Genomic DNA, 21,196 nt, shown 5'->3' on the forward strand with positions numbered 1-21,196 from the left:
TCACATGGGTGGCCGGGACTATACCCTCACTTGTGGTTTCCATGCTTATTCCTATTGTGGGCAGAATTCAGTTCCCTGTAGTTGTAGGACTGAGATCTCCATTTTCTTGCTGCCTGCCAGCTGGAGGTCACTCTCAGCTCTTAGAGGTTGTCCTCAAGACCTAGCCAAGTGGCCTTCTCACAACAATCCACACCTTCTTCAAAGTAAGCCAGAGAATTTCTTCTGATGCTTCTTGTCTCTTGGAAGAGCTCGCCTGATTAGGTCAGGCCCACCCAAGATAATCTATCTGATGGCCTCAAACTCAATGCAAAATTCTTTTTGTTGTATAATGTGACACAGTCATGGGAGTGATACCCCATTATAGTCACATGTCCCACCCACACTCAAGGGATGGAGGTTATATGAAGGTGCAGGTCATTGAAGGTCACCTTAGAAGTCCGCCTACCATAAAAACCTTAAAAGTATTGATTACCTTATTATGATTTATCATATTTACCTTATGACATAATAAGAAACCTACAGTCAAATCCTTTAACTCACTCATCGTTCTCACTCACTCACATCCTCCCAATGCTAGTGTATGTTAGACTTCGGACTTTGACAGCACCTCCAACTGTTGCTTCCTATCCCTATTCAATCCATATTGAATCATAATCAAGATGGCTTTGGGTGAGGCCAGGCTGCAGAAAATTGTGAGCATTATCAGTGAGAGCAGGGAAAGGCAGCAGGCAACTGGTGAGCTGCAGGTGAGGTGAGGGAGGTGAGGTGGGTGGGTGGGAAGGGGCCAGGGCACTATCTCACAGTCACAGCAGAAGACTGGGTGGGGCTTCTGGGAAAGTTTTGCTTTTTTTTTTCTTTTAAAGAGGTACTGGGGATTGAACCCAGGACCTCCTACATGCTAAGCATGCTTTTTACCACTGAGCTATACCCACTGTCCCACCAAGTTTTGCTTTCCTAAAAAAGATAGTGGCCCAGCAGGCGTGTCCTTACCTTCTTCAACCCTCTTCCGCCTGGAATACAGACGTAATGGGTAAAGGTGCAACAATGAAACAACAGGCATGAGCCCCAGAGCCAGTTCACTGTCATACCTTAATGATGGCAGAGAAGAAACAGAGAAAAACTATGGGTCCCTGACGGCATAGTTGGACAGCTGGCTGACTCCAGCCCCCTTCGACCAGTTCACAAGCAAAACAATTTGTTTTTCCTATGGTGTGAGCCACTGGCAGTCCAGTTTGCTGTTACTTGCAGGCAAGAGCACTCCTGATTGAAATCTACGTCTGACCAAAACTTACATATTCTGTGCCAGACTTTGGAAATTTTATGATTAAGGAGAATTACAACCATCATTTGACAGAGGAGGAAATTGAGATTTAGAGAGGTGGCAGCCCTTGTTGGAGGTCACACAGTGACTCCGTGGTAAAGTTCTGATTCCCATGCCTTGCCTGGACCTCCTGGCACATGCCCAGTGACCCCCCAGAGCCAGGTGCAGGGTAGGGGGTTCATCAATACCCACCGAATGCAACAATGTTCCTCTCCCAGGTCATCAAGTCCCCCTCCAACACTGAGATTCTAAGACCTGTGGGTTTAGAAAGTGGGCTCTAACACATAGTGAAGTCTGGGATGTCTTGCCACAATCCCTATTTCTCTTTCAACCTCTAAAAATGCCAATGAGATGGGAAGTTTTCAAAACATATTTTGAACCCGGGCAGGGGAAATGAAAAAGCCACAAAAGAAAGATGCTGACCTCAACAGCATGAGGAGTTGAGGCTAGACCATCAGGAGCAAAGCTCAGGAGCAAGAGGACTAGCCTCATGTTCAAAGCTGGCCTCCTCTCCCCACCACCCAGGTCCAGGACATAGGAGATGCTGGGAACCCAGTAGCAGGTAGCAGGCGACTTCCTCAGATGTCAGGAGTGAATGTGGTGACAGCAAACACAGTCAGACCAAAACACAGGGAGGCCAACTCTATGTATTTCCCTCTTCACCCCTCCCCGACCCCACCCCAGCCCCAGCCACCATCAGAAAAGGACCTGACTTGGCAACATTTCAGCCCTTCTCGTCATCCTGCTGAGGCTCCTGAGATGGGAAGAGAGGAAAGAAAAAAAAAAAGTTTAATAACAATGACAATGACAACAACAACTCCAAAAAAAAAAAAATAGCATCTATAGGGCTTACTATGTGTCAGGAACCATTCTAATGCTTTCCATGGATTACAATGCCCAGTAGTGTCTCTCCACCATTTTCAAACACACCAGACACACTCCTACCACAGGGCCTTTGCACATTCTTCAAGGGTTTAAATATCACCTTCCTAATGAGGTCTTCCCTGACCACTCAACTTAGAGTTGCAGAAAACTCCCAGCAGCATCCGTGCCCCTTCCCTGATTCATTTTTCTTCCCACCATTTATCTCCTCCTAAGTGTTTTCTATTTGCCTATATGTCTTGTTCATTGTCTGCCTCCCCGGCTAGAACGTCAGCTCCACTAGGGCAGGGGTTTGTATCTGTTTAGTTAACTGCTGTATCATCATCCCCAGGATCTAGAACAGTATCCAGCACAGAGTAGGTACTCAGCAAATACTTGCTAAATAAAATGAAACCCAATGAGGTAAAGACACACGACCCAAGACGGGCCAAAGAGAGCACTGCATTCCCTTGGGCCTCAGTGATTGGCTCAGGGATGGACATGTGACTTAAGCCATGCCAGTGGGAATCTTTGGCAGGATTTATGGCACCAGGAGAGGAAGCCTGCCTGAGAGTAAAGTTAGCCCATGGAAAAATGCAGAACCCAGAGTGAAGGAGAGTCAGATTCCCAATGGCAACCTTTTGGTGCTTGGATCCAGCCATGCCTGCAGCTAACTAAATTAGCCCCTAGACTTATTCCCATGAGCCAATTTTTTATTTCTTAAGCCATTTGGAACAGTCTTCTGCTGCAATTAGAAACATCCTGACTGATTCCAATAACAACAGCTGTCACTCACTAAAGGGCTTTGGCAGGTTCCTACCTCACAACATCTACCTCACCCCACTTCAGCTTTGTGGGCCTGATGGATCCAGGATTTGAATCTAAGTCTCTGTGACCCTGGAGGCTACGTAGATAACTACGATCATATTCTGTATATTGGCAAGTGTGAGAAACAGATCTCTCCTCTGCCTCCCCTGCCCCTCACCCCCAGCTTGGCTGCTTAAAAGGAGACCTACTAAAAGCCTGGCACATACTAAGGATTCCAAAAATCCTCTTTATAATTCTTTAAAAACAGCTAATATAACATATGAACCTTGTCTGGGTCCTGATTCAACAAACTAACTGTAAAAAGATCTTTTTGAGACACTAGGATGGGTATTAGATTGTATTAAGACATTTTAAAATTTTTGTTGGGTGTAAAAAATGGCCTTGTATTTCTTTTAAAAACTTATTTATTAGAGATGCATACAGGTGAAAAACATGAGGTCTGGAATATACTTTAAAATAGGACAGAGCAAAAAAAAGGGGGCAGGAGAGAAGATGAAATGAGAGAAGAGAAAGCTATACTAGTTGACCTGGATGATGCGTACATGGAGTTTATCATACGAGTCTCCCAACTAATATTTATGTCTAAAAATTTCCACCATAAAGGTTTGAAAAAATTACAGCCTCCACTTACATAAAATTCTAGAAATTGCAAACGAATCTATGCTGACAGAAAGCAAGTCAGTGGTGGCCTGGGACAGGGGAGAGGGTGGGAGAAATTACAGAAATTGCTGAGGAAACTTTGGGGGGTGACAGATATGTTCATCATCTTGGTTTTGCGCTGGTTTCATGGGTGTATTGGTATGTCAAAGCTCATCAACTTACATGCTTTAAACATGTACTGTTTCTTACACATAATTTACACCTCAATAAAGTTGAAAACAACTGTAAAGTAGATATGAAACAGACAAAGTATTAAATTAGTAGCAGCTACAAATACCTATGTAGTAAGTGGTTTTAAAAATCCAGTATTGGGAAGGGGAGAGGATATACCTCAAAGTCGTAGAGCACATGCTTAGCATGCACAAGGTCCTGGGTTCAATCCCCAGTACCTCCTCTAAAAAAAGTAAGTAAATGAGTAAATTTAATTACCTCCCTCTCCATCTCAAAGAAAAAAAAGATCCAGGATTGGGGGATGCATTTAGCTCACTGGTAGAGCAAGTGTTTGGCACCCACAAGGTCCTGGGTTCAATCCCCAGTACCTTCATTAAAAATTATAATTAAATTAAAAATATATTAAAAAATCCAGTATCAGTGGCAAATAAATTATTGTGTCTATGCTTTAATATCTTAAAACAATGTTAGCAATAGAACTTTCTGCAGTGACGGCTTCCATGTTTTACATCTGCACTGTCCAATACGGCAGCCAGCCACATCTGGCCGTGAGCACTTGAAATGTGGCTAGGGCGACTAATAATGGAATTTTTAATGTGCTTAATTTTAATCGACTTAATTATAAGTTGAAAAGTCACATGCCATTACAGCTTTACAACCAAAAAAAAAAAAACAAAATAAAACAAAACACACACACAACTAAAAGCTAAGAAAAAGACAAAAGCTCTTTTGGAAAAAATGTACCACTGTTGTACACTGCGCCCGACTCTGAGCCATGCACTATTTATTACCTTATAAGAGGCATCTTATGAAATCATCTCAATAACCCCATTTTATAGATGAGGAAGCCAAGGTTCCTAAAAGGATGTAGATGACTTGTCCTGACTGTAACACTGAGGACTGGCTGCACTAGGATTGGGGCTAGGGTGTCTTTGACTCCAACACAGGGCCCTGCCTCCTATCCACCCACCCACCCACAGCCCGGTCTCCACCCCTCCGACCTCACCTCCAGCTCACCAGTTGCCTGCTACCTTTTCTTGATCTCCTCATTGATAAGGCTCACAATTTTCCGCAGCTTGGTCTCATCCACGAAGCCATCACCTTTCTGGGCACGGAGGGGAAAGAGCACAAATGTGTCTGTCTCCCACGCCTTGGAACACCACCCTCCCTTCTTGTCCAGGACCCTTGCTTAGAATCACCTTCTTTGAATGGACCAGTTTCCCATCCACAAACACTTCAAACTCCCCTGTAGCCTGGGCAGATACGTCCTCCTCCTGGGGAGGGAATATTAGGCGTTGGCAGAGGCTAAGAGCTCCCCTCAAAGCCCCTTTGGGGGTCTTGCAGCCCTGAATACCCAACCCATTCCCCTGGGCCACCAGTGCACTCACAAAGAGTAGACAATTTGGAAATTGCTGCTCCAGGCTCTTTTTCAGTAGGATGTACTGTGGGGAGGAGATGGGACCGTGTGGTCACAGGATCAGAGGACCAAAGGGTCATGGGGTCACAGGTCTTGAGGGAAGGGAAATAGGAATTCCTTCCAGACCTCATGGTTCACACTCCCCCACCTCCAAAGTTAAAACTACTCACCCTAAGGCCATAGCTTCAGAGGCCACTGGACGTCAAGGGCAAGAGGAGGGAGGCAGAGAGAGATGGAGGGAAGACACTGCTTCAGTATCTCCCCAACCAGAGGGACACTGTGAACACCTAAGTCAAATCCCATCCCTCACCTGCTCAAAAGCCTCCCAAGACGCCACCTCACTCAGCAAAAAAAGTCCTCCCTGTGGTCCACAAGCCCCCACAGGATCTGGCCCTACCACCTCTCTGCTCCATCTCCTCGCACTTTCCCCCTACCCCTGGCCCACTCTAGTCCAGCCATAGGGACTTCATAGCTCTTCTTCCAATGTTCCAGGCATGCTTTGCCCCAGGGCCTTTGCACTGTCCATTCCCTATGCAGAATGCTCTTTCCTTGGTATTCACAAGGCTCCACCTCTCCCCTCTTTCAAGTCTTTGCTCATAGATCACCTCCTCAGTGAAAACTTCCTGACTACCCCAGCTAAAACTGTGACACCCCTCCCAAGATGCCTTTGATCCATAGCACTGATTGCCTTCTAAGATCCTAAATAATTTGCCATGTGTCATGTTTATTGTCCATCCCTGCCCCTCCACACCAGAATGTCCATGCCACAGGGATCTGTCTCATTCACTGCTATGTCTCTGATACTGAGAACAAGGCCAGCATCAGAGACACAGCAGTGAATAAGCAGGGATTTACTTAATAAATGGTTGTTGAAGAAACAAAACAATGAATGAATCCACAGAGTCAGAGAGATAGAAAGGAGATGGGGAGGACGGTGTAGCTCAGTGGTAGAGCGCATGCTTAGCATGCATGAGGTCCTGGGTTCAATCTCCAGTACCTCCATTAAAACAAATAAACCTAATTATCCCCCTCAAATATACAGTGTTGTATGTCAATTGTATCTCAATAAACTGGAAGGGAAAAAGTTTAAAAAAAAAAATTTTAAAGGAGGAAATGGGCAGAGAAAGGGGGTGGGGTGGGGAGATGGGGAAAGAGACACACCACATAGGGAAAGGGAAAACGGCTGTGAGTTGGAGAGACAGAAAACCGGAACCTTCTAGAGCAGGAGAGAGGCACAGGGATTAGAGAGAAGACAATGCCCCTCCCCCGGCCACATCCAGCCCTGGGTCTCAGTAAGAGCAAAGGAAGGTCACTGCTGTTACTGTTGTGGGGACACAAAGATTCAGCTCTGAGACCAGGAATGCAGACTAAAGCCAGCTTCCTTCGGCCTTTGCACTGGCTGTTCCCCTCCCCTTTTCCCCCCTCCCTCCACCCCCCACGCCCCCACCCCCATCACAGGGGCGACCTGATCCCCCTACTCGTACCCCCTTCTCCACTCTTCTTAGTGGCTCCTCACTGAGAAGTAGCAACCTAAGCGCCACCTCCTGAGAAAGACTGTCCCTGAACACCCAGCCTCTGAAGTTCTCCCACCCCTTGTCCTCCCTCAGGGCCCTCTGCTCTACAGGGGAGGAAAGCAGGTGGCTCTGTTCACAGGAGAGTGAACGAGTGAACCCAGAGATCGCTAGTTCCAAAGAGAACGGCAGGTGGCGCCTACCCCCTCCAGCCCTTGCCCCGGGGGAGGAAGCCGCTGTGGGTGGGGACAGCCCCTGACCAGTAGACCACGCGAATCATGATCTTGTTGTCCACTTGGATGTTCTCGCTGGTGGAGGCGAATGTGTTGGCAGAAAACGGTAAGGTGACGGCCAACGGGATGGTCCCAAGGATGGGCGTCGCCAGGCTATGTCCAGAAGTGGAATCTATCAACTTGGTGGCCGATGGGTCTGCCCTCGGGCTGGACTCGAGGGTGGACCCCAGGAAATCGGTGGCCAATGGAGTAAGGGCAGGAAAGGGCTCTTGGGTGGGACCGAAGCCATTGGTGAACGATGGGATGGGCTTCACCCTCAGGGTCGGCGCAGGATCCTGATCAGGCGACAAAGTGAGCTGGGGATCAGGTTCTGGGGGCGGATCCGAAGATAGGCCGGAGTTTGGGAGGGGTTCCAAGGCAGGGACCAGGATCCGAGACGGGGTCGGGGTTGGGATCCCAGCCGGAGTCGGGATCCTGACCGGAGTCGGTGAACGGACTGGAGTTGCGGTCCAGACCGGTGTTGGGATCCGAACCGGAGTCGGGGTCCGGACAGGGGTCGGGGTACGGACCGGAGTTGGCGTCCGGACGGGAGTTGGAGTCCGGACTGGAGTTGGGGTCCGGATCGGGGCCAAGGTCCGGACCAGAGTCGGAGTCCGGACCGGGATGGAGTTTCTGACCACGGTCGAACCCCGGGCCGGAACTGAGGCCCGGACCGAAGCCAAGGTCCGGGCCGGGGTGGGGCCTGGGGCCCGCTCCTGGTTGTTCATGGGGGTCAGGGGCGGACCCCAGATACCCAGGTTGGGATCCCGCCAGGCCCTCCTGCCTCGGGCAGGGAGAGCCTTAACCGCGCAGGGTTCTAAAATGGGAGGCGACCACAATGGGGCGCTGTTACATGGGGTTCCATTCAGCGCGCAGGTTCTACTGCTTTGGGCCAGGATGGGGCCGGGACCTCCAGATCCCGCCTGATAATTCCCATTCCCTTAATCCTCACCTCCAGGGTAAGGAACACACAGACTGCCAGTGTCCTTAACATTCATGCGTTCAATATCTGATTACTGAGTGCCTGCTATGTGCTCAGTCCTGTGCTGGGTGATTCTGGGGCCAGAGCAGTGATCAGGCAAGCCCACATCCAGTGATCAGGCTCCCTGTCCAGTGCGGGAGATATACCAATCGCCAAACAATGACAGCCCAGTGAGGTCAGGGTGAGGGTGGAGGAAGCACAGGCACGGGGGTCAGAGATGTGGTGAGGAAGCACATGGGCCTGTGGGATCCCAGAAGAGGTGCTAGAACCAGTCTGGGGCAATCAGGGAGGGCTTCTTAGAAGAGGGGACAACCGAGAGATCTGCAGAAAAATCATAATGAGCAACAGTAACAGATTTTACATTTATACAGTGCTAAGTGCTACACATATGCCTACAGCTGATAAGCTGTAGTAAAGCCAGGATTCAGACAAGCTGTCAGGCTTCAGGGTCCTGACACAGAACTCCTCTGCCAAGGACTCTATCACACTGTGAGTTCCTCCAGGGTGGGAACCTGTCTGGTTCACTGCTAAATCCCCAGCTCCTAAAACAAGGCCTGGCACACAGTAGGCACTGAATAAATATTTATCTTTTTATTTTGAAACAGTTTTCACACTCGCAAGAAGTTGGGGAAGAGTATAGAAAATTCTTTTGTATCTTTCACCCAGCTTTCCCCAATAACACATCTTATGTAACCACAGTACATTATCAAAACCAGGATATTGACATTGGTCCCATGCTATTAGGTCAGATCCAGACCTATTTGGATTCATGGAAGATTTCGAGCAGAGGAGAGGTCATGGCCCACTGTGCTTCCTGACCCCTGAGAGACCTTCCTGTGCTAAATCTTGGGCCTGAGTCCCAAATACCAGGAGGATCAAGAAAGACCCTGAATGTCCTGTGTGATGCTAGGCAAGTCTCTACTCTTCTCTAGGCTTCAGTTGGTTTCTCTGTGAAATGAACTTGAAATAGGCTTTCCTCTTTTAGCATAATATTGAGAACAAACATTTAGTGAGCATCTAATATATGCCAGACTCTGTTATAAAATGCTTTGTATTTATTAATTTAGCTAATACTCATAACCTTCTGAAGCAGGTTCTTTTACTAGTCTCATTTTACAGATAAGGAAATTAAGGCACAGAGAGGTGATGTGACTTGGCCGAGTAAGTAGCAGAACCAAGATCTGAACCAAGGCTGTCTGATTTCTGTGCATTTGTAGGCATTTTGATTTTTTGTCTTTTTTTTTTTTTTTTTTTTTTGCTTTTTTGGAGTGATCACTTAGGGTACTTTATTCACTACTGTCATTGTGGTAAATGCAGTAAGTCTAGGCCTGAAAGATTAAAAGCCCTGCCAAAAGAGAAAAAAAAAAACGACCATTTGGGGAATGCCTTCCACTTTAGTCCTCTGGGGCTCTGCTTCCTTTCACCTTTAAAGGGAAGGGATATGGACCAGAATAACTTTCCTTCCCTGTGAGTGCTAACCATCTGAGATGGTTTTTCTTGCCCCAGCAGCTGCTACCTTGGGCTCAGCCTGCAGCATCCCAGTGAGGCAAAGCCATGGATCACAGCCTGCACTTTAAAGGGCCTGCTGACTTGGGTGCAGGACTCTTCCCTTACAGTGGTGAATCAGAGAACTCCAGTCATCACTCTCTGATCATCCAGTCGGTACTATTCCTGGAATGACTCATGGATGTGTACGGTGATGCCAACACTCTGCCACAGGTGACACATCACTGACACCAGGAAGTACATCAAAGGGGGAATCCATGGGATGCAACTGCCTGCCTTCAGCAGCCATTGATCAAAAAAAACCAGCATGAGCATAACACAACTTCCCATCTTCCTTTTTTTTTTTTTTTAAGTGGAGGGATGGGGATTGAATCCAGGACCTCATGCATGCTAAGCATGCACTCTACCACTGAGCTAGCCCCCAGCCCCCCATCTTTGCTTTTAAATTGAGCTCTGCTCTTTCGGCAGGTTGCATACTCTGTTCAAGGCAGCAAAGACTGGCCTCTGAAGATCAAGTTGTCTTAGAAGGAATAATGGGCTGGTTTTGATGTCTGCCTTTAACCTCAATTTAAATATTACTTTTGTTTTAATGCCCATTTTCTTTAATGCTATATTTAATCTTCATGACATAGAAATTCAACATAGTGAAACCTGAAAGGAGACTTTGTACACATAGCTATTTATTTGTACACATAGGTATATATGGTATCTGCTGACTGAATTAAAAGAATATGTGGATCCCTTGGCTACTGTTCTAATCAAAGAACCCCTTCATTTGATCACTTGCTGCTACATTCCATTTGTTACTTTTTTCTCTGTTCTCTCTTCTTCAGTTTCTAGGATTTTGCTCATTTCCAAAAGTGTGTGGGCACTGTCCCAGCCTTCTCCCCGCTAGAAAATATGGGGAAAGAGGACTGGTGGAAATTGGCTGATGGAGGCTTTTTATATTTTCTGTGATAGAAGTAGTATTAGCTGCGTGATTAACTGTCTTAGAATAGTCTCAAAATTTAAGAAAATACCCCCTCTCTGCAAGATCTTACTAAGATTTGTTCCATCTCATTACGAAGGAGTTGCTGCAATTACTCCACTCTCTGCACCTCAGATTCCCCTGGAAATAGGTTCTTTCTACTCTCACTGGTTCTGTTTGTTTGCCTACTAAGTCCAGTACTTCTGTCTAGTAACAAACCCTGTTTTTTGGTAGAGGGAAGGACACTCCCTTGCTCATTATTCCATGTGACTTAGACAAGCTGACCTTAAGTCCTGCCACACACTAGACAAATGACAAAGCCTCGCCAATCAAAATAAGCCATACTGCCTGGCTACTAGTTCAAGTTGTCATGTAGCAAGCCAGCGCCAGTGAAAGTCCATCTACATACGAAGTCACCCAGAGACAACTGGAGAACAACACTGAGCCCTTGAATCTAGCCCTGTGGAAGCTACACCTACCACAGGATTTTCATTTTTATGAACTAATAAATTCTCTTGTTTATTTAAACCACTTTGAGTTGTTTCTGACCCCTGCATCAGAGTCCTGTCTCAGGAAACCAAATTGCTCCCCTCAGTACCAACACCACATAGAAAGTACTCAACTTGATGAGTCCAAGTTGATCAAAATAAGAGCCTTTATAGATGTCTCTGGAGAGATGGCGAGAGGAAAAAGATAAGATATAAATAACCATTATGTACAACTTCCAATGGTAAAATCCTCCCAGTCACCCCTTCCAGCTTGAACTCCAAAGTGTCTGAAGCAGAGAATACAAAAGTATCCAGGTTCTGTCTCCAGGTGCTGATAGAGAAGGGGCAGGTTAGGCCTAGAAACAAAACAAGTAGGAGGCATTAGAAAGGGCTGCCCCTCCGCCACCCCTCCCTCCCCCCAGTGAGCGGAAATCCGTGGAGAAGCTCTGGAGGAGGCTCCCTACTGTGACCTCTTGAAGTCAAAGAGAAGATGCCAAGTAGCTGAGACGATAGCAAAAGGGATGCAAGGTAGAACTAAATTAAGTACAAGACTGAAAAGCGGGCTTAAAGACCTTCCAGAGACTCTACCCTCCTCATTTGACAGATAAAGGAGAGCTACAGGAAAAGCTGGGGCTGCCTCTGCCCAGTACGCCCAATGTGTGCAGACGAGGGAGAGGTGTGTAACTACCTCCCGGGCATATATCGAAGGAGCAGATACGACGTAAATCGAACGAGAGTCTCCATCTTCAGGGCGAGTCCAATCTGAGGACGGGCTGCGGGAGGAAGGGAGTAAGATCCAGACCCTTTAAATTCTCACATCTTGTTTTCCCACCCACCACGGAGAGGAATCCAAAGCCAACCAGAGGGATTGTGAAACGACTCAAACAGAAAAGAGTTGGAGCTGGGAGAAGTGAAAGTGATCGATCAGGAAAGCCCACCAAGGCATCAAGCTAACTGCATTACGGAGACTGATGCAAGCAGCCAAGAGGGATAAGGAATACGTCTGAGGACAAACCGCTCACCTTGGGCCATCCCCGGACCCCTCGGGCGTCCTCATGTTGTTCAGTGCATCAGGGAGCAATTGGACAGATGGCTCCGGGGTCCCCGCCAGCAAGCGAGACCCAGTATCTCGGCCAGGGCCACGGCGTCGCACGTGAACCAGCAAGAGCGCAGCGCCCGCCAAACCAGCGGCCACCAGCAGTCCCAAAGCCGGCGGCAAAAAGAAGAGCTGCGAGTCCCCACGCCTTGGGCCCGAGGGGGCCGCGGGCAGTGCGCCTGCGCCGCCGTCCGCGTCGTCGGGGTGAACCTGGAATTCGCACCGCGTGCCCATGTAGCCGGGCGCGCAGGCGCAGACGAGGCCGGAGAAGTGAGCGTAGCAGCGGCCGCCGTGGGCGCAGGGGCGCGCAGCGCATGGGTCGGCGCGCTCGCGACAGTCGCGGCCGCCGAAGCCCAGCGCGCAGGAGCAGCGGCGCGCGCCGCCGCCCTCCAAGCACGTGCCGCCGTTGGCGCAGGCGCGGCCGGCGCAGTCGTCCAGGTCGTGCTCGCAGCGCGGCCCCGCGAAGCCGGCACGGCAGCGGCAGCGCAAGGCGTGGCCCAGATCCAGGCAGATCCCGCCTGTAGGGAACTGGGTGTCGAGGGTGCGGTCTGGGAGGAGCGATGCCCCAGACCCGCCCGGGCTTCTTTTTCTCTTCTCAGTAATCCCCGCCCTCCCCTTTTCTCTGGGTCCCCTCTGTCTCATCTGACTCAAGGGCCGCCTCTGGGAGTTTGCTTGGAAAGGCGGCCTGCATTTTTTTCCCCTGATGAAGTCTTGGATTAACTCGGCCTCACCTCTTTGGCTCTCTGTGTCTGTCTCTTTTTCTCTCGGCTTCAACCATATTTAAATAGTTAACGGTTCCAGAACAATGGGTTTGAACCACCTGGCCTTGGCCTATATCTTCTCCCTTTTCCCTTCCTCCTTTTCTCCCATTCTTTTCACCTGTTCTCTTGAGCTCATCCTTCAGGTGTCCCCTCCTCCAGAAAGCCATCCTTGATTCTTCCTCCATCCCAGTCCTGACCTCCCCCATCACAGCCCTAGCCGCTCTGGGCTCTGTCTGAAGACGACTCTGCCTTCTCCTCTGGACTGGTACCCCTATGAGTGCAGGGCTCAGAGTTGTCCTGGCCGCTGCTGTGTCCCTAGTAACACTCAGCCCCGGGTGAACACTCAGTGAGTGTTTTGGAAAGAATTAGTATTGTTATAAGAGGGTGCACTGAGCCCTTTACATTCATAATCTTGTTTAATATTTTAATACCTATATCAAAAAATCAGGTCTCTCCACTGTTGAAAACCTTACTGTGGCTCCATCTCACTCAGAGTAACACCAAAATCTTCCCCATCACCTATGAAGTCGTACAGGATCTGTCCCAGTCCCCTCCCTGACCTCATCTCTCACCTCTCTCCCCTCACTCACTCTGCTCCAACCACACTGTCTTCCCCACGATCCTCAACACACCAGACACATTCCTACCTCAGGGTATTTGCACCAACTCGTCCCTCTGCTCTGAACATTCTGGTCCCCCAACTCCCCACGCAGCTCCCTCCCTACACCTTCAGCAAGGTCTTCCCTAACCACTCTAACTAAAATGTCAACCTGCCCCCATCATACACACTCCCCATCCCCCATCTGGCTTTTACTTTTCTTCTTTGTTTTTATCACCATCCTACCTCCTATATATTTACTTATTTATCCTCTTTATTGTCTACCCCATCATCTCAATGAGGGTAGGGATTTTTGTCTCTTTCCTGATCCCATCCCCCGAGCCTAGAACAGGGCCGAGTACTCAGTGGATGATCAACAGATATTTATGAGCTAGGAATATCACCTCGCCTGTTTTACAGAAGAGCAAACTGAGGCTGGGCTGAGGGGGAGGATCACTTCCCCAGGCTGCAGGGCTACAGGAGTCCCACCTGGGACTATGTGAGCCAAGCCCTGCTCGGGCCCACTGACTGTGCAGGGACTCCCATCCCCCATCCCTCATTGCTCTGTCCTCCCCACCTTACCATTCCGGCATGGCTGCAAGCTGCACCGGTCCACCCTCTTCTCACAGTTAGAGCCTTGGAAACCCGGTGGGCAGTGGCAGATGTAGGCAGAATCGGGGTCTGCGCCTCCCACACACAAGCCACCGTTGAAGCAAGGTCCATCCGCACATGTCACCCCGCTCACCTCACACCGCAACCCGTAGAACCCACGGGGACAGGTGCATTCGAAGGACCCCAGTGTCTCCTGGGCAGAAGCAAGAGGACTTCGGATCAGGGTTTCCTTGGAGCAAAATCCCATCCTCCTCTGCAACCTTGACCACTGTGAGGGCTGCTCCGTCTCCAGTCCCACCTCCTTCCCAGTATGTAGGGGCCTCACCAGGGAAGTCCTCCCTAGACAACCCCACACTCTGCTCCGTATTTCTGGGTCTGGCCATCCAGCCCTGCAGAGGGAAGGCTCTGGAGGCCCAAAGAGATCCCATTCCCACCTACACCTTGCCTAACAAATGCTACTGGCCCTGTCTGCCCTCCCCGAGTCTGTCTGCCTAGCCCAGCCCTAATTCCAGGTCCTAATCTAAGCCCACCTCCTCCAGGAAGCCTTCTTTGGCTCTCCCCTCTCAGCACCCCCCAACTTAAACACTGAGTGTTTCTCACTGTCCCATAGTAGTAGCAGTGTCCAGGTGGCCCACCCTGGGCTCTACTTCATCCCAGTACACACGAGGCTCCCTCCCACAGTCATACCTTTGCTTACCCGAGGCCACTCATCTGGTCTAATTTCTCCAGTCACCTCCTCCCAGCCAAATTAAACTTCAGAAGCCCTAGACCCGGGCTCATCTCCAGAAAGCCTTCTCTTGTGCCCCCCATCCCTAATTCTCAACCCACCTGGCGCCACCACCCCTATCTTGAGCCCTGAGTTGTTCTCTACCCCACAGGGGGTGCAGTTTGTGGCCCCACAGGACTCCTTGTCATTCCATGTCCACACCTTTAGGTGCCACCCACTGGGTCTGCTCTTCCCAAACCCATTGCCATCACCTCATCCTACTTCAAGGCCCCAGATGCAGGTCAGACACCTCCAGGAAGCCCTCCCTGATTGCTACCCCTGCAGCTCCCCACCCCCGCTCAGCAGCTTAGGTTGTTGTTTCATGGAGCCCCAGACAGAGGGTGGTGGGAACTCCCAAGGGAAAGTACTGCCCGGGAAGAGGTGGGAGGGGTGATACTAACACTACAGCTGCCCCCGTTGGCACACGGGTTCCCATCACAGGGCCCGGGCCCAGGTACGAGGCATCCATCAGTGGCAGAGGATGGACCCCTGGGGCTGAGGCAGCTGGTGGTGGAGACAGGGATTGTGCAGAGGGGCCCAGTCCAGCCCTCCAGACATTGACATTCATCGGGCTGCTCACAGAAGCCGTGATCGGGGCTGCAGCCTGCTCGACATGCTGCTGTGGGGGGAGGAGAGGCAGAAAGAAGAGGAACATTGATGAAGGGCAGAGTCAGAGAACAGGAATCAGAGAAGTTTTTTAGCGCTTTCTATGCATCATTTGTTTCATCTTTGTGACTGACAATCCACTGGGCTAAATGGTATTGTGACTCCCACTCTATGGGCCAGGAAACTGAGGTTCCAAGAGGCAGGGTGACCCGCCCAGCTAGGAAGTGGCAGAACAAGAATTTGAACCCAGGCTAAGGAATTCCAGAGTCTGAGCTCTTGGAAGGATAATTGAGTGGAGCTCCCAGGTCAGAGCTTGGAAAGAGGAGAATGAAGGAAGAGGACTGGGGATTGGGGAGGGACCCCTGGCATTCTGGGGGAAATGAGAGGGCCTTGGATTAAGGCAAGTCTGGGATGATCTGGATAAGACTGGGAGTCCTAGGAGTTTCACTGGGGCTCAGACATTCGGGGAGGGGTCTGAGGGTATCCAGGGTGGGGGTTGGGGATCCCAAGCTTTAGAAAGAAATGGGGTCTGGAGTGTAACCGCAGGGAGGGAGAATGGTGGAACCCCTGGGGAGGGGGAGGGAGGTTTCCAAAGCTCCTGGGTGCTCCTGGGGCAGAACTGATGGAGTTTTGGGGTCTGAGCATCTGGAAAGGGGTGTGGGTATGGGTTAGGGGAGGAACTGGGGGTAATGGCATGGGAAATGGGTATGGGATTCCTATTTGGGTAGACAAGAGTGCTGGGAAGAGGGAGTGGGCTGCAGTGCCCAGGCAGGGAAGTCTAGGGTCCTCAGTTTCCCTGAAAGCGGTAGCTGGATCATGGGAGCGGGCTGAAGACTATGAGTAGATCTGGGGAGGGGCCGGGGCCCTCAGCTCCCTGAAGGAGGTAGCTGAGTTGTGGAAGGGAGCTGGGGGCCATGAGGGGAGCTACTGCGCTGCCAGGTCAGCGGCAGTCCCTAGTTCATGGAGAGGTGTGTCTAGGGTAGCTGGGGAAGGGTTCTCGGGCCCCATTTCCCCGAAGAGGGCAATTAGGTTGTGAGGGGCGCCTGGAGATCGTGACGGAATGGGGTAGGGTTAAACATAGGACTCACGCGGTGTCTCGCACTCGTCCTCAACCGGCGCGCAGGGGTGCAGTCCCGGTCCGCACCGTGAGGGGGCGCTGCGCGAACGGCAGAGGCGCGCGCACGCGGCCCCGACGGTCGGTGGCTCGCAGCGCGCGCGGTACGAGAAGCGGAGCTCCCAGGCGCCTGCGCGCTGCACGTCTCGGGCCCAAGGGCCCCCGGCCGCCAGGTGACGCCGGCCAGCCACCCGCGCCAGCAGGCTCCAGGCGGGCCCTGCGGGGAGAAGGGAGATGTGCTGGGGTGCGACCCGACTCAATATCGCGATAGAGACTGACCGCGCAGGGTCGCACTCTCCCACGAGGCCAAACCTTTTTGAGTCCTGAGAATGGCAGTTACTGAGCAAGGCTGCAAACTCCCCTAATGAGCCCTGGCACCTTTGATGTCGCGATCCCTATGACCATAATGATAATAACAGTTCTCCCATAGAAGCCCCTGTATTTTGCCTCAGAATCTTTGTATATTAAGTTGTGATGAGACCTCTGTCACCCTGGGACATCTAATATTCTCCATATGGTCAAGGGGCAATGACAGGTCTTTGAAGTGAGGGCAATACACCCCCAAATTGGGCCTCAGGATCTTCCTGTATCAAAATGGTGACAGAATCCCCACTGTGGGCCTTATATAGCACCGAAGTCCCCCTAGAATTGATTAAATCACCCCCATATCCCTCCCTGAAACCTCTCCATGAAACTGCAACATCCCATAGGCTCTTTGGGACCTCTGTGCAGACACAGTGACAGAGCTTTGCGTACAAGAACCAGAAAGTAATTCATATTGTACCCTGGGTTCTCAAAATCAGGTGGTGACAGAGCAGGACTATGAGATGCTACATCCTGCTCTGCTGGCATCGATTCCAAAATAGTAAATGAGCTTTCCCCTCTTTGCCTGGTATCAGGACCATGGATTCCTACATCCAATATCAGGACATTTCTACATTGACATGCCAAGAGCCCTGGAGCTGTCAACACCCAGCACCACACTCCAAGAGCTGTGATGACATCATGGGTCCAGCAATCCTGTGAACACCGCACCCTACAGTAGACAGCCCCGTGTCACTCTCCTGGACCTCACATCAGGCCCTAACCCCTTGGAGTCCCTACATTCTACTCTGCAGTCCCAGGACTGAAGACACTCACCTCCAATCTGTTCTCCTAACTCCTCTCTCCAGGTTTCAATGATGAGAGAGAAGATGCCCTGGTTGAGTGGAGGAGGGGGGAGAGGAAAGAATGAACATAGTGATCAGGGCAGGTACTCGATGAAGGCCAGGGGTAAAGAGTGATGATCATTCCAGGGATCAGACAGGCATGGGACAATTCCCAGAGAGACTGGCTGAGGGAAAGAATGACAGTTTTGGCTTGCTTTATTGAGCACTTACTATGTGGTAAGCACTATACTCAAGATACCTGGTTGAATCCCTCAAAAGGGATCACTGCGATGTACCATGATGATCCCATTTTACAGATGAGGAAACTGAGACTGGGAAAAAGACAGTCACTTGCCCAAAAGGACAAAGGTCTAGAATTCAAAAATAGGTCTGTTTACCTCTGTGCTTTAGCGGTTGTGGGATGGGAAATAGGGTTTTGGAAGTGCAAGTCATGGACACGGGACCCAATTGGAAGGTCTGAAAACAGGTAAGATGAGAGGATATTGGGGATCCCCAAGTCAGGGTGTGAGGGTCCCTAAGGGCAAGGAGATTTGGGGATAACTATGAGGATACCAGTGTTTAGAGATCCCCAGGGAACAGAGGTAGTGTTCTATGAATTCAGGGTTTCTAGAAGGTGGGTTTGGGGTTCTGGAAATTCCAAATGGGGTTCCAAGTGTGCAAGGCTGGGGTCAGAACATTTGAGATCCCTAGAGGGCAAGATGGAATCAGAAAAACTGGGGTCTCCAGGGGGTAGGTTTTATGGGTCTGACTGGTCTGGGAATTTGGAGTCCCCAGGGGGAGGGTTGGGGTCTTGGAAGCTGGAGGACAGATGGCAGTCGAGGTTTGGGTAAGGCCCTCAGCGCGGGAGTGCCCCAGGGCCGGGTCTCACCGGCCAGCTGTCCCGGAAGGGCACGCGCAGGAGGCCGTCGGGCAGCGGCAGGTCAGGCGCTGGCTCTCCGGGCTGCGCAGTATAGACCGGTCCGCGCGCGCTCAGCGCCGCGCCCAGGGTGCATGGAGACTCGGCGGCCTCCTCGGAGACCCCTGGCTTCAGGCAGACCCTGAAGAAGAGGCGGCAGGGGCCCCTGGCCTTGCGAGGGGACTGCGGAGCCCCCGGGCCTAGTCCCGGCCCGAAAGAGTGGATCTGCAGCTCGAAGACGCCGGCCGGCCGTGCCTGGGACCGAAAGCGGAACAGGGTGAGGGGACCGAGGGGACCCAGGTGTCCCCTTCACCCCGCACACCCCCCCCCCAAAACCCGTGGGTCGCACCCCCTCCCTCTCCACTCGGGCTCTGACCTGGGGAAGGAAAAAGAGTGCCAGGATCACCGTCGGGGACAGGAGCTGGGGCATCTGCGGGGCAAGCATGGCCTTTCGGAGGTCTTGGGAGCCGCAGCTGCTGGCTCAGAGCCTTATATCTAAGAGGACAGCTCCGCCCCTTCGGGCAGCGGCCCGGTTCCAGGAGACCCTAGGGGAGGAGGTCGCAGGGGAAGGGGAGCCTGCTGGAGCAATGGGAAATCGTGTCGTGGCCAAGGGCAATGTAGTGAGTGTATGATCTTGTCTGTGGGCCTGGGCGTGACTTTGTGTGTGACTGAGGACAGGGTGGAGTTTGCGGTTGGGGGTTAAGCTTGTATGTGAGGTTGGATATGGTTTTAAAATTCTGTGAGTGTGTGTGTGTGTGTGTGGTGTGAGAAAGAGCTACTGGAGAGTGTACATGACTGATTTTGTGTCTAGGTGAGATTGTGTGGCACCACGTGTGCCTGAAATTGTGTATGGTTAAGCCTCTTTGTGAGGTTGTAAATAATTCTAAGATTCTGTGTGTGTGTGTCTGTGTGTAAGCATGCACCTGCATGGGAGAATGGAGGGGTACATGATTTCATGGTTGTGTGACTTTTTGAGATTGTGTGGCTGTGTGGATGCTTCGCTGTGCAAGTATATGAGTGTATGTGAGCTCCTGGGCCACTGTGTGTAGTCGTATGAACTTGTGACTTTGTGCTCTGTGCAGGTGCCTCTAGGTGGCTGTGTGTGTGGTAAGGTCTGTGCAAGGTTGTGACTGAGGGTATGTTTGTGAAGGAAACTGGGTGTGGGAGGTCCAAGAATGTAGCCCCATGTAGATAAGACGAAGATTCAGTGTTCTTTGTGGACCCGTGTGTGTGTGTGTGTGTGTGTGTGTGTGTGCGCGCGCGCGCGCACACGCGCCTGCTCAAGTGTGTTCCCCTCCCCAAAACAAAGCCACCCTCCCAAACCCCACATCAAGGATGCACCAGACGCCAGGACGAGAAGCCCCCGCCTCAGAGGGGGCTCCCAGCTGTATGTAAATGCCGCCATCTGCCGGGCGGCTGCGCCCCTCCCCCTGTGGGCCGCAGCTGGGCTGCCCGTTTGGCCTCCGGAAGGTGTGAGCAGCAAATGGGCAGGAAATTCTGTCCTCACATATCAGGGGCCCACTCCCTCACTCCAGGATGAATGGGGGAGGGGGAACCCCCCCCAACACACACCCTCCAGAAGCCCCTTAGTATTCCAGGACCACAGCAAGGAAAGCCAGTTAGGAGCAGATGTTCCAGCTCTCTGGTCACAATCATTTACTCTGTGCCAGGTGCTGAGCAAAGCCTTTTAGACAGAGTAAACTTTTTTCCCCCCAGAATTAAAAAAATAATAATAATACTTAAGGCTAATAACTATGGAGGAAAACACAGGTTCAATTATGTAAGTACTTATTTTTCTTTTGGAGGTCATCAATAAAGCACAGCCCAGCAGAGCTAGGTATACAGTAAGTGCTCAATAATTTTTTAATGAATGAAATAACTCAATCTAAACAGTTTTCTTCTCTTAATCTTGAAGACGGGAGTCATGGGAGGGTTTTGAGCAGGGGAGGGCCGCCATTAATTGTGCAGAACATCCCAGGTGCCTTTGCACTGGTTTCCCCTCTCCTGGATATATTCTTATTCTCTTTTCACCATTCAGATTTGACCTTCTGTAGAAGGCCTTTCCTAACACTCCCCAAGGGTGTCAGGTACCTTCTCTGAGGTCCCCACTGCCCCCTGTGACTCCTCTATCCCAGCCCAGACCACCCAGGCCTATGAGGCCTTTCTAAGCACAAATCTGACCCTGCCCCTCTTGCACATAGACTCTTCCATGGCTTCCCAGTGCCTTCAGAAGGTCTCCAAGATTCTAAGGTTGACACTTAAGGCCCTCCCTCCACATCTCCCTACTCAAACAGGTTCTGTGGCCCCAAAGCATAGAGCCAGACCTCATGGACCACAGTTACCAGGAGGCAAATTAGGCCCTGTACCAGGGTAGGTGGCAGAGTGAGCCTCTCATCACAGGAGATATTCAAATGGAATTTGGACAGCCATAAGAAGCTGTGGGAGAAGACAAATTCCTGCCCTGGATAGTAACTGGGGAGGTAACAGATTCCAGATTTTAAATATTTCAAAAATTTTGAAGATTGTAAAAATAGCCAGTCTTATTGAGGTTTGTGCCAGGCATGACAGTGTTTCATTTGAGTTCTCTCATGTCTG

The 21,196-nt window shown here is 50.8% G+C and overlaps 2 protein-coding genes across 2 annotated transcripts; both read right to left on the bottom strand.

Annotated features, from left to right (window-relative positions):
• Positions 1–1,602: 1,602 nt before the first annotated feature.
• On the bottom strand, positions 1,603–9,533 carry SELENOV (selenoprotein V). Its single transcript, XM_006177935.3, is given in 6 exon segments — positions 1,603–2,075; positions 4,848–4,946; positions 5,041–5,115; positions 5,230–5,283; positions 5,429–5,453; positions 7,030–9,533. Coding segments are annotated over 5 exon segments (972 nt in total). The 5' UTR covers positions 7,770–9,533; the 3' UTR covers positions 1,603–2,075; positions 4,848–4,868.
• A 1,666-nt stretch (positions 9,534–11,199) lies between these two features.
• Positions 11,200–19,437, bottom strand: DLL3 (delta like canonical Notch ligand 3). Its single transcript, XM_032486044.1, has 9 exons — positions 18,978–19,437; positions 18,575–18,856; positions 17,678–17,735; positions 16,512–16,754; positions 15,219–15,436; positions 14,022–14,244; positions 12,007–12,598; positions 11,673–11,757; positions 11,200–11,340 (listed from the first exon to the last, which is right to left on the bottom strand). Exons 1-9 carry the CDS (start codon positions 19,044–19,046, stop codon positions 11,335–11,337), a joined length of 1,776 nt encoding a protein of 591 aa, XP_032341935.1. The 5' UTR covers positions 19,047–19,437; the 3' UTR covers positions 11,200–11,334.
• Positions 19,438–21,196: the final 1,759 nt, after the last annotated feature.

Source organism: Camelus ferus, chromosome 9 (assembly GCF_009834535.1).
Source record: "Camelus ferus isolate YT-003-E chromosome 9, BCGSAC_Cfer_1.0, whole genome shotgun sequence".
Lineage (NCBI taxonomy): Eukaryota > Metazoa > Chordata > Mammalia > Artiodactyla > Camelidae > Camelus > Camelus ferus.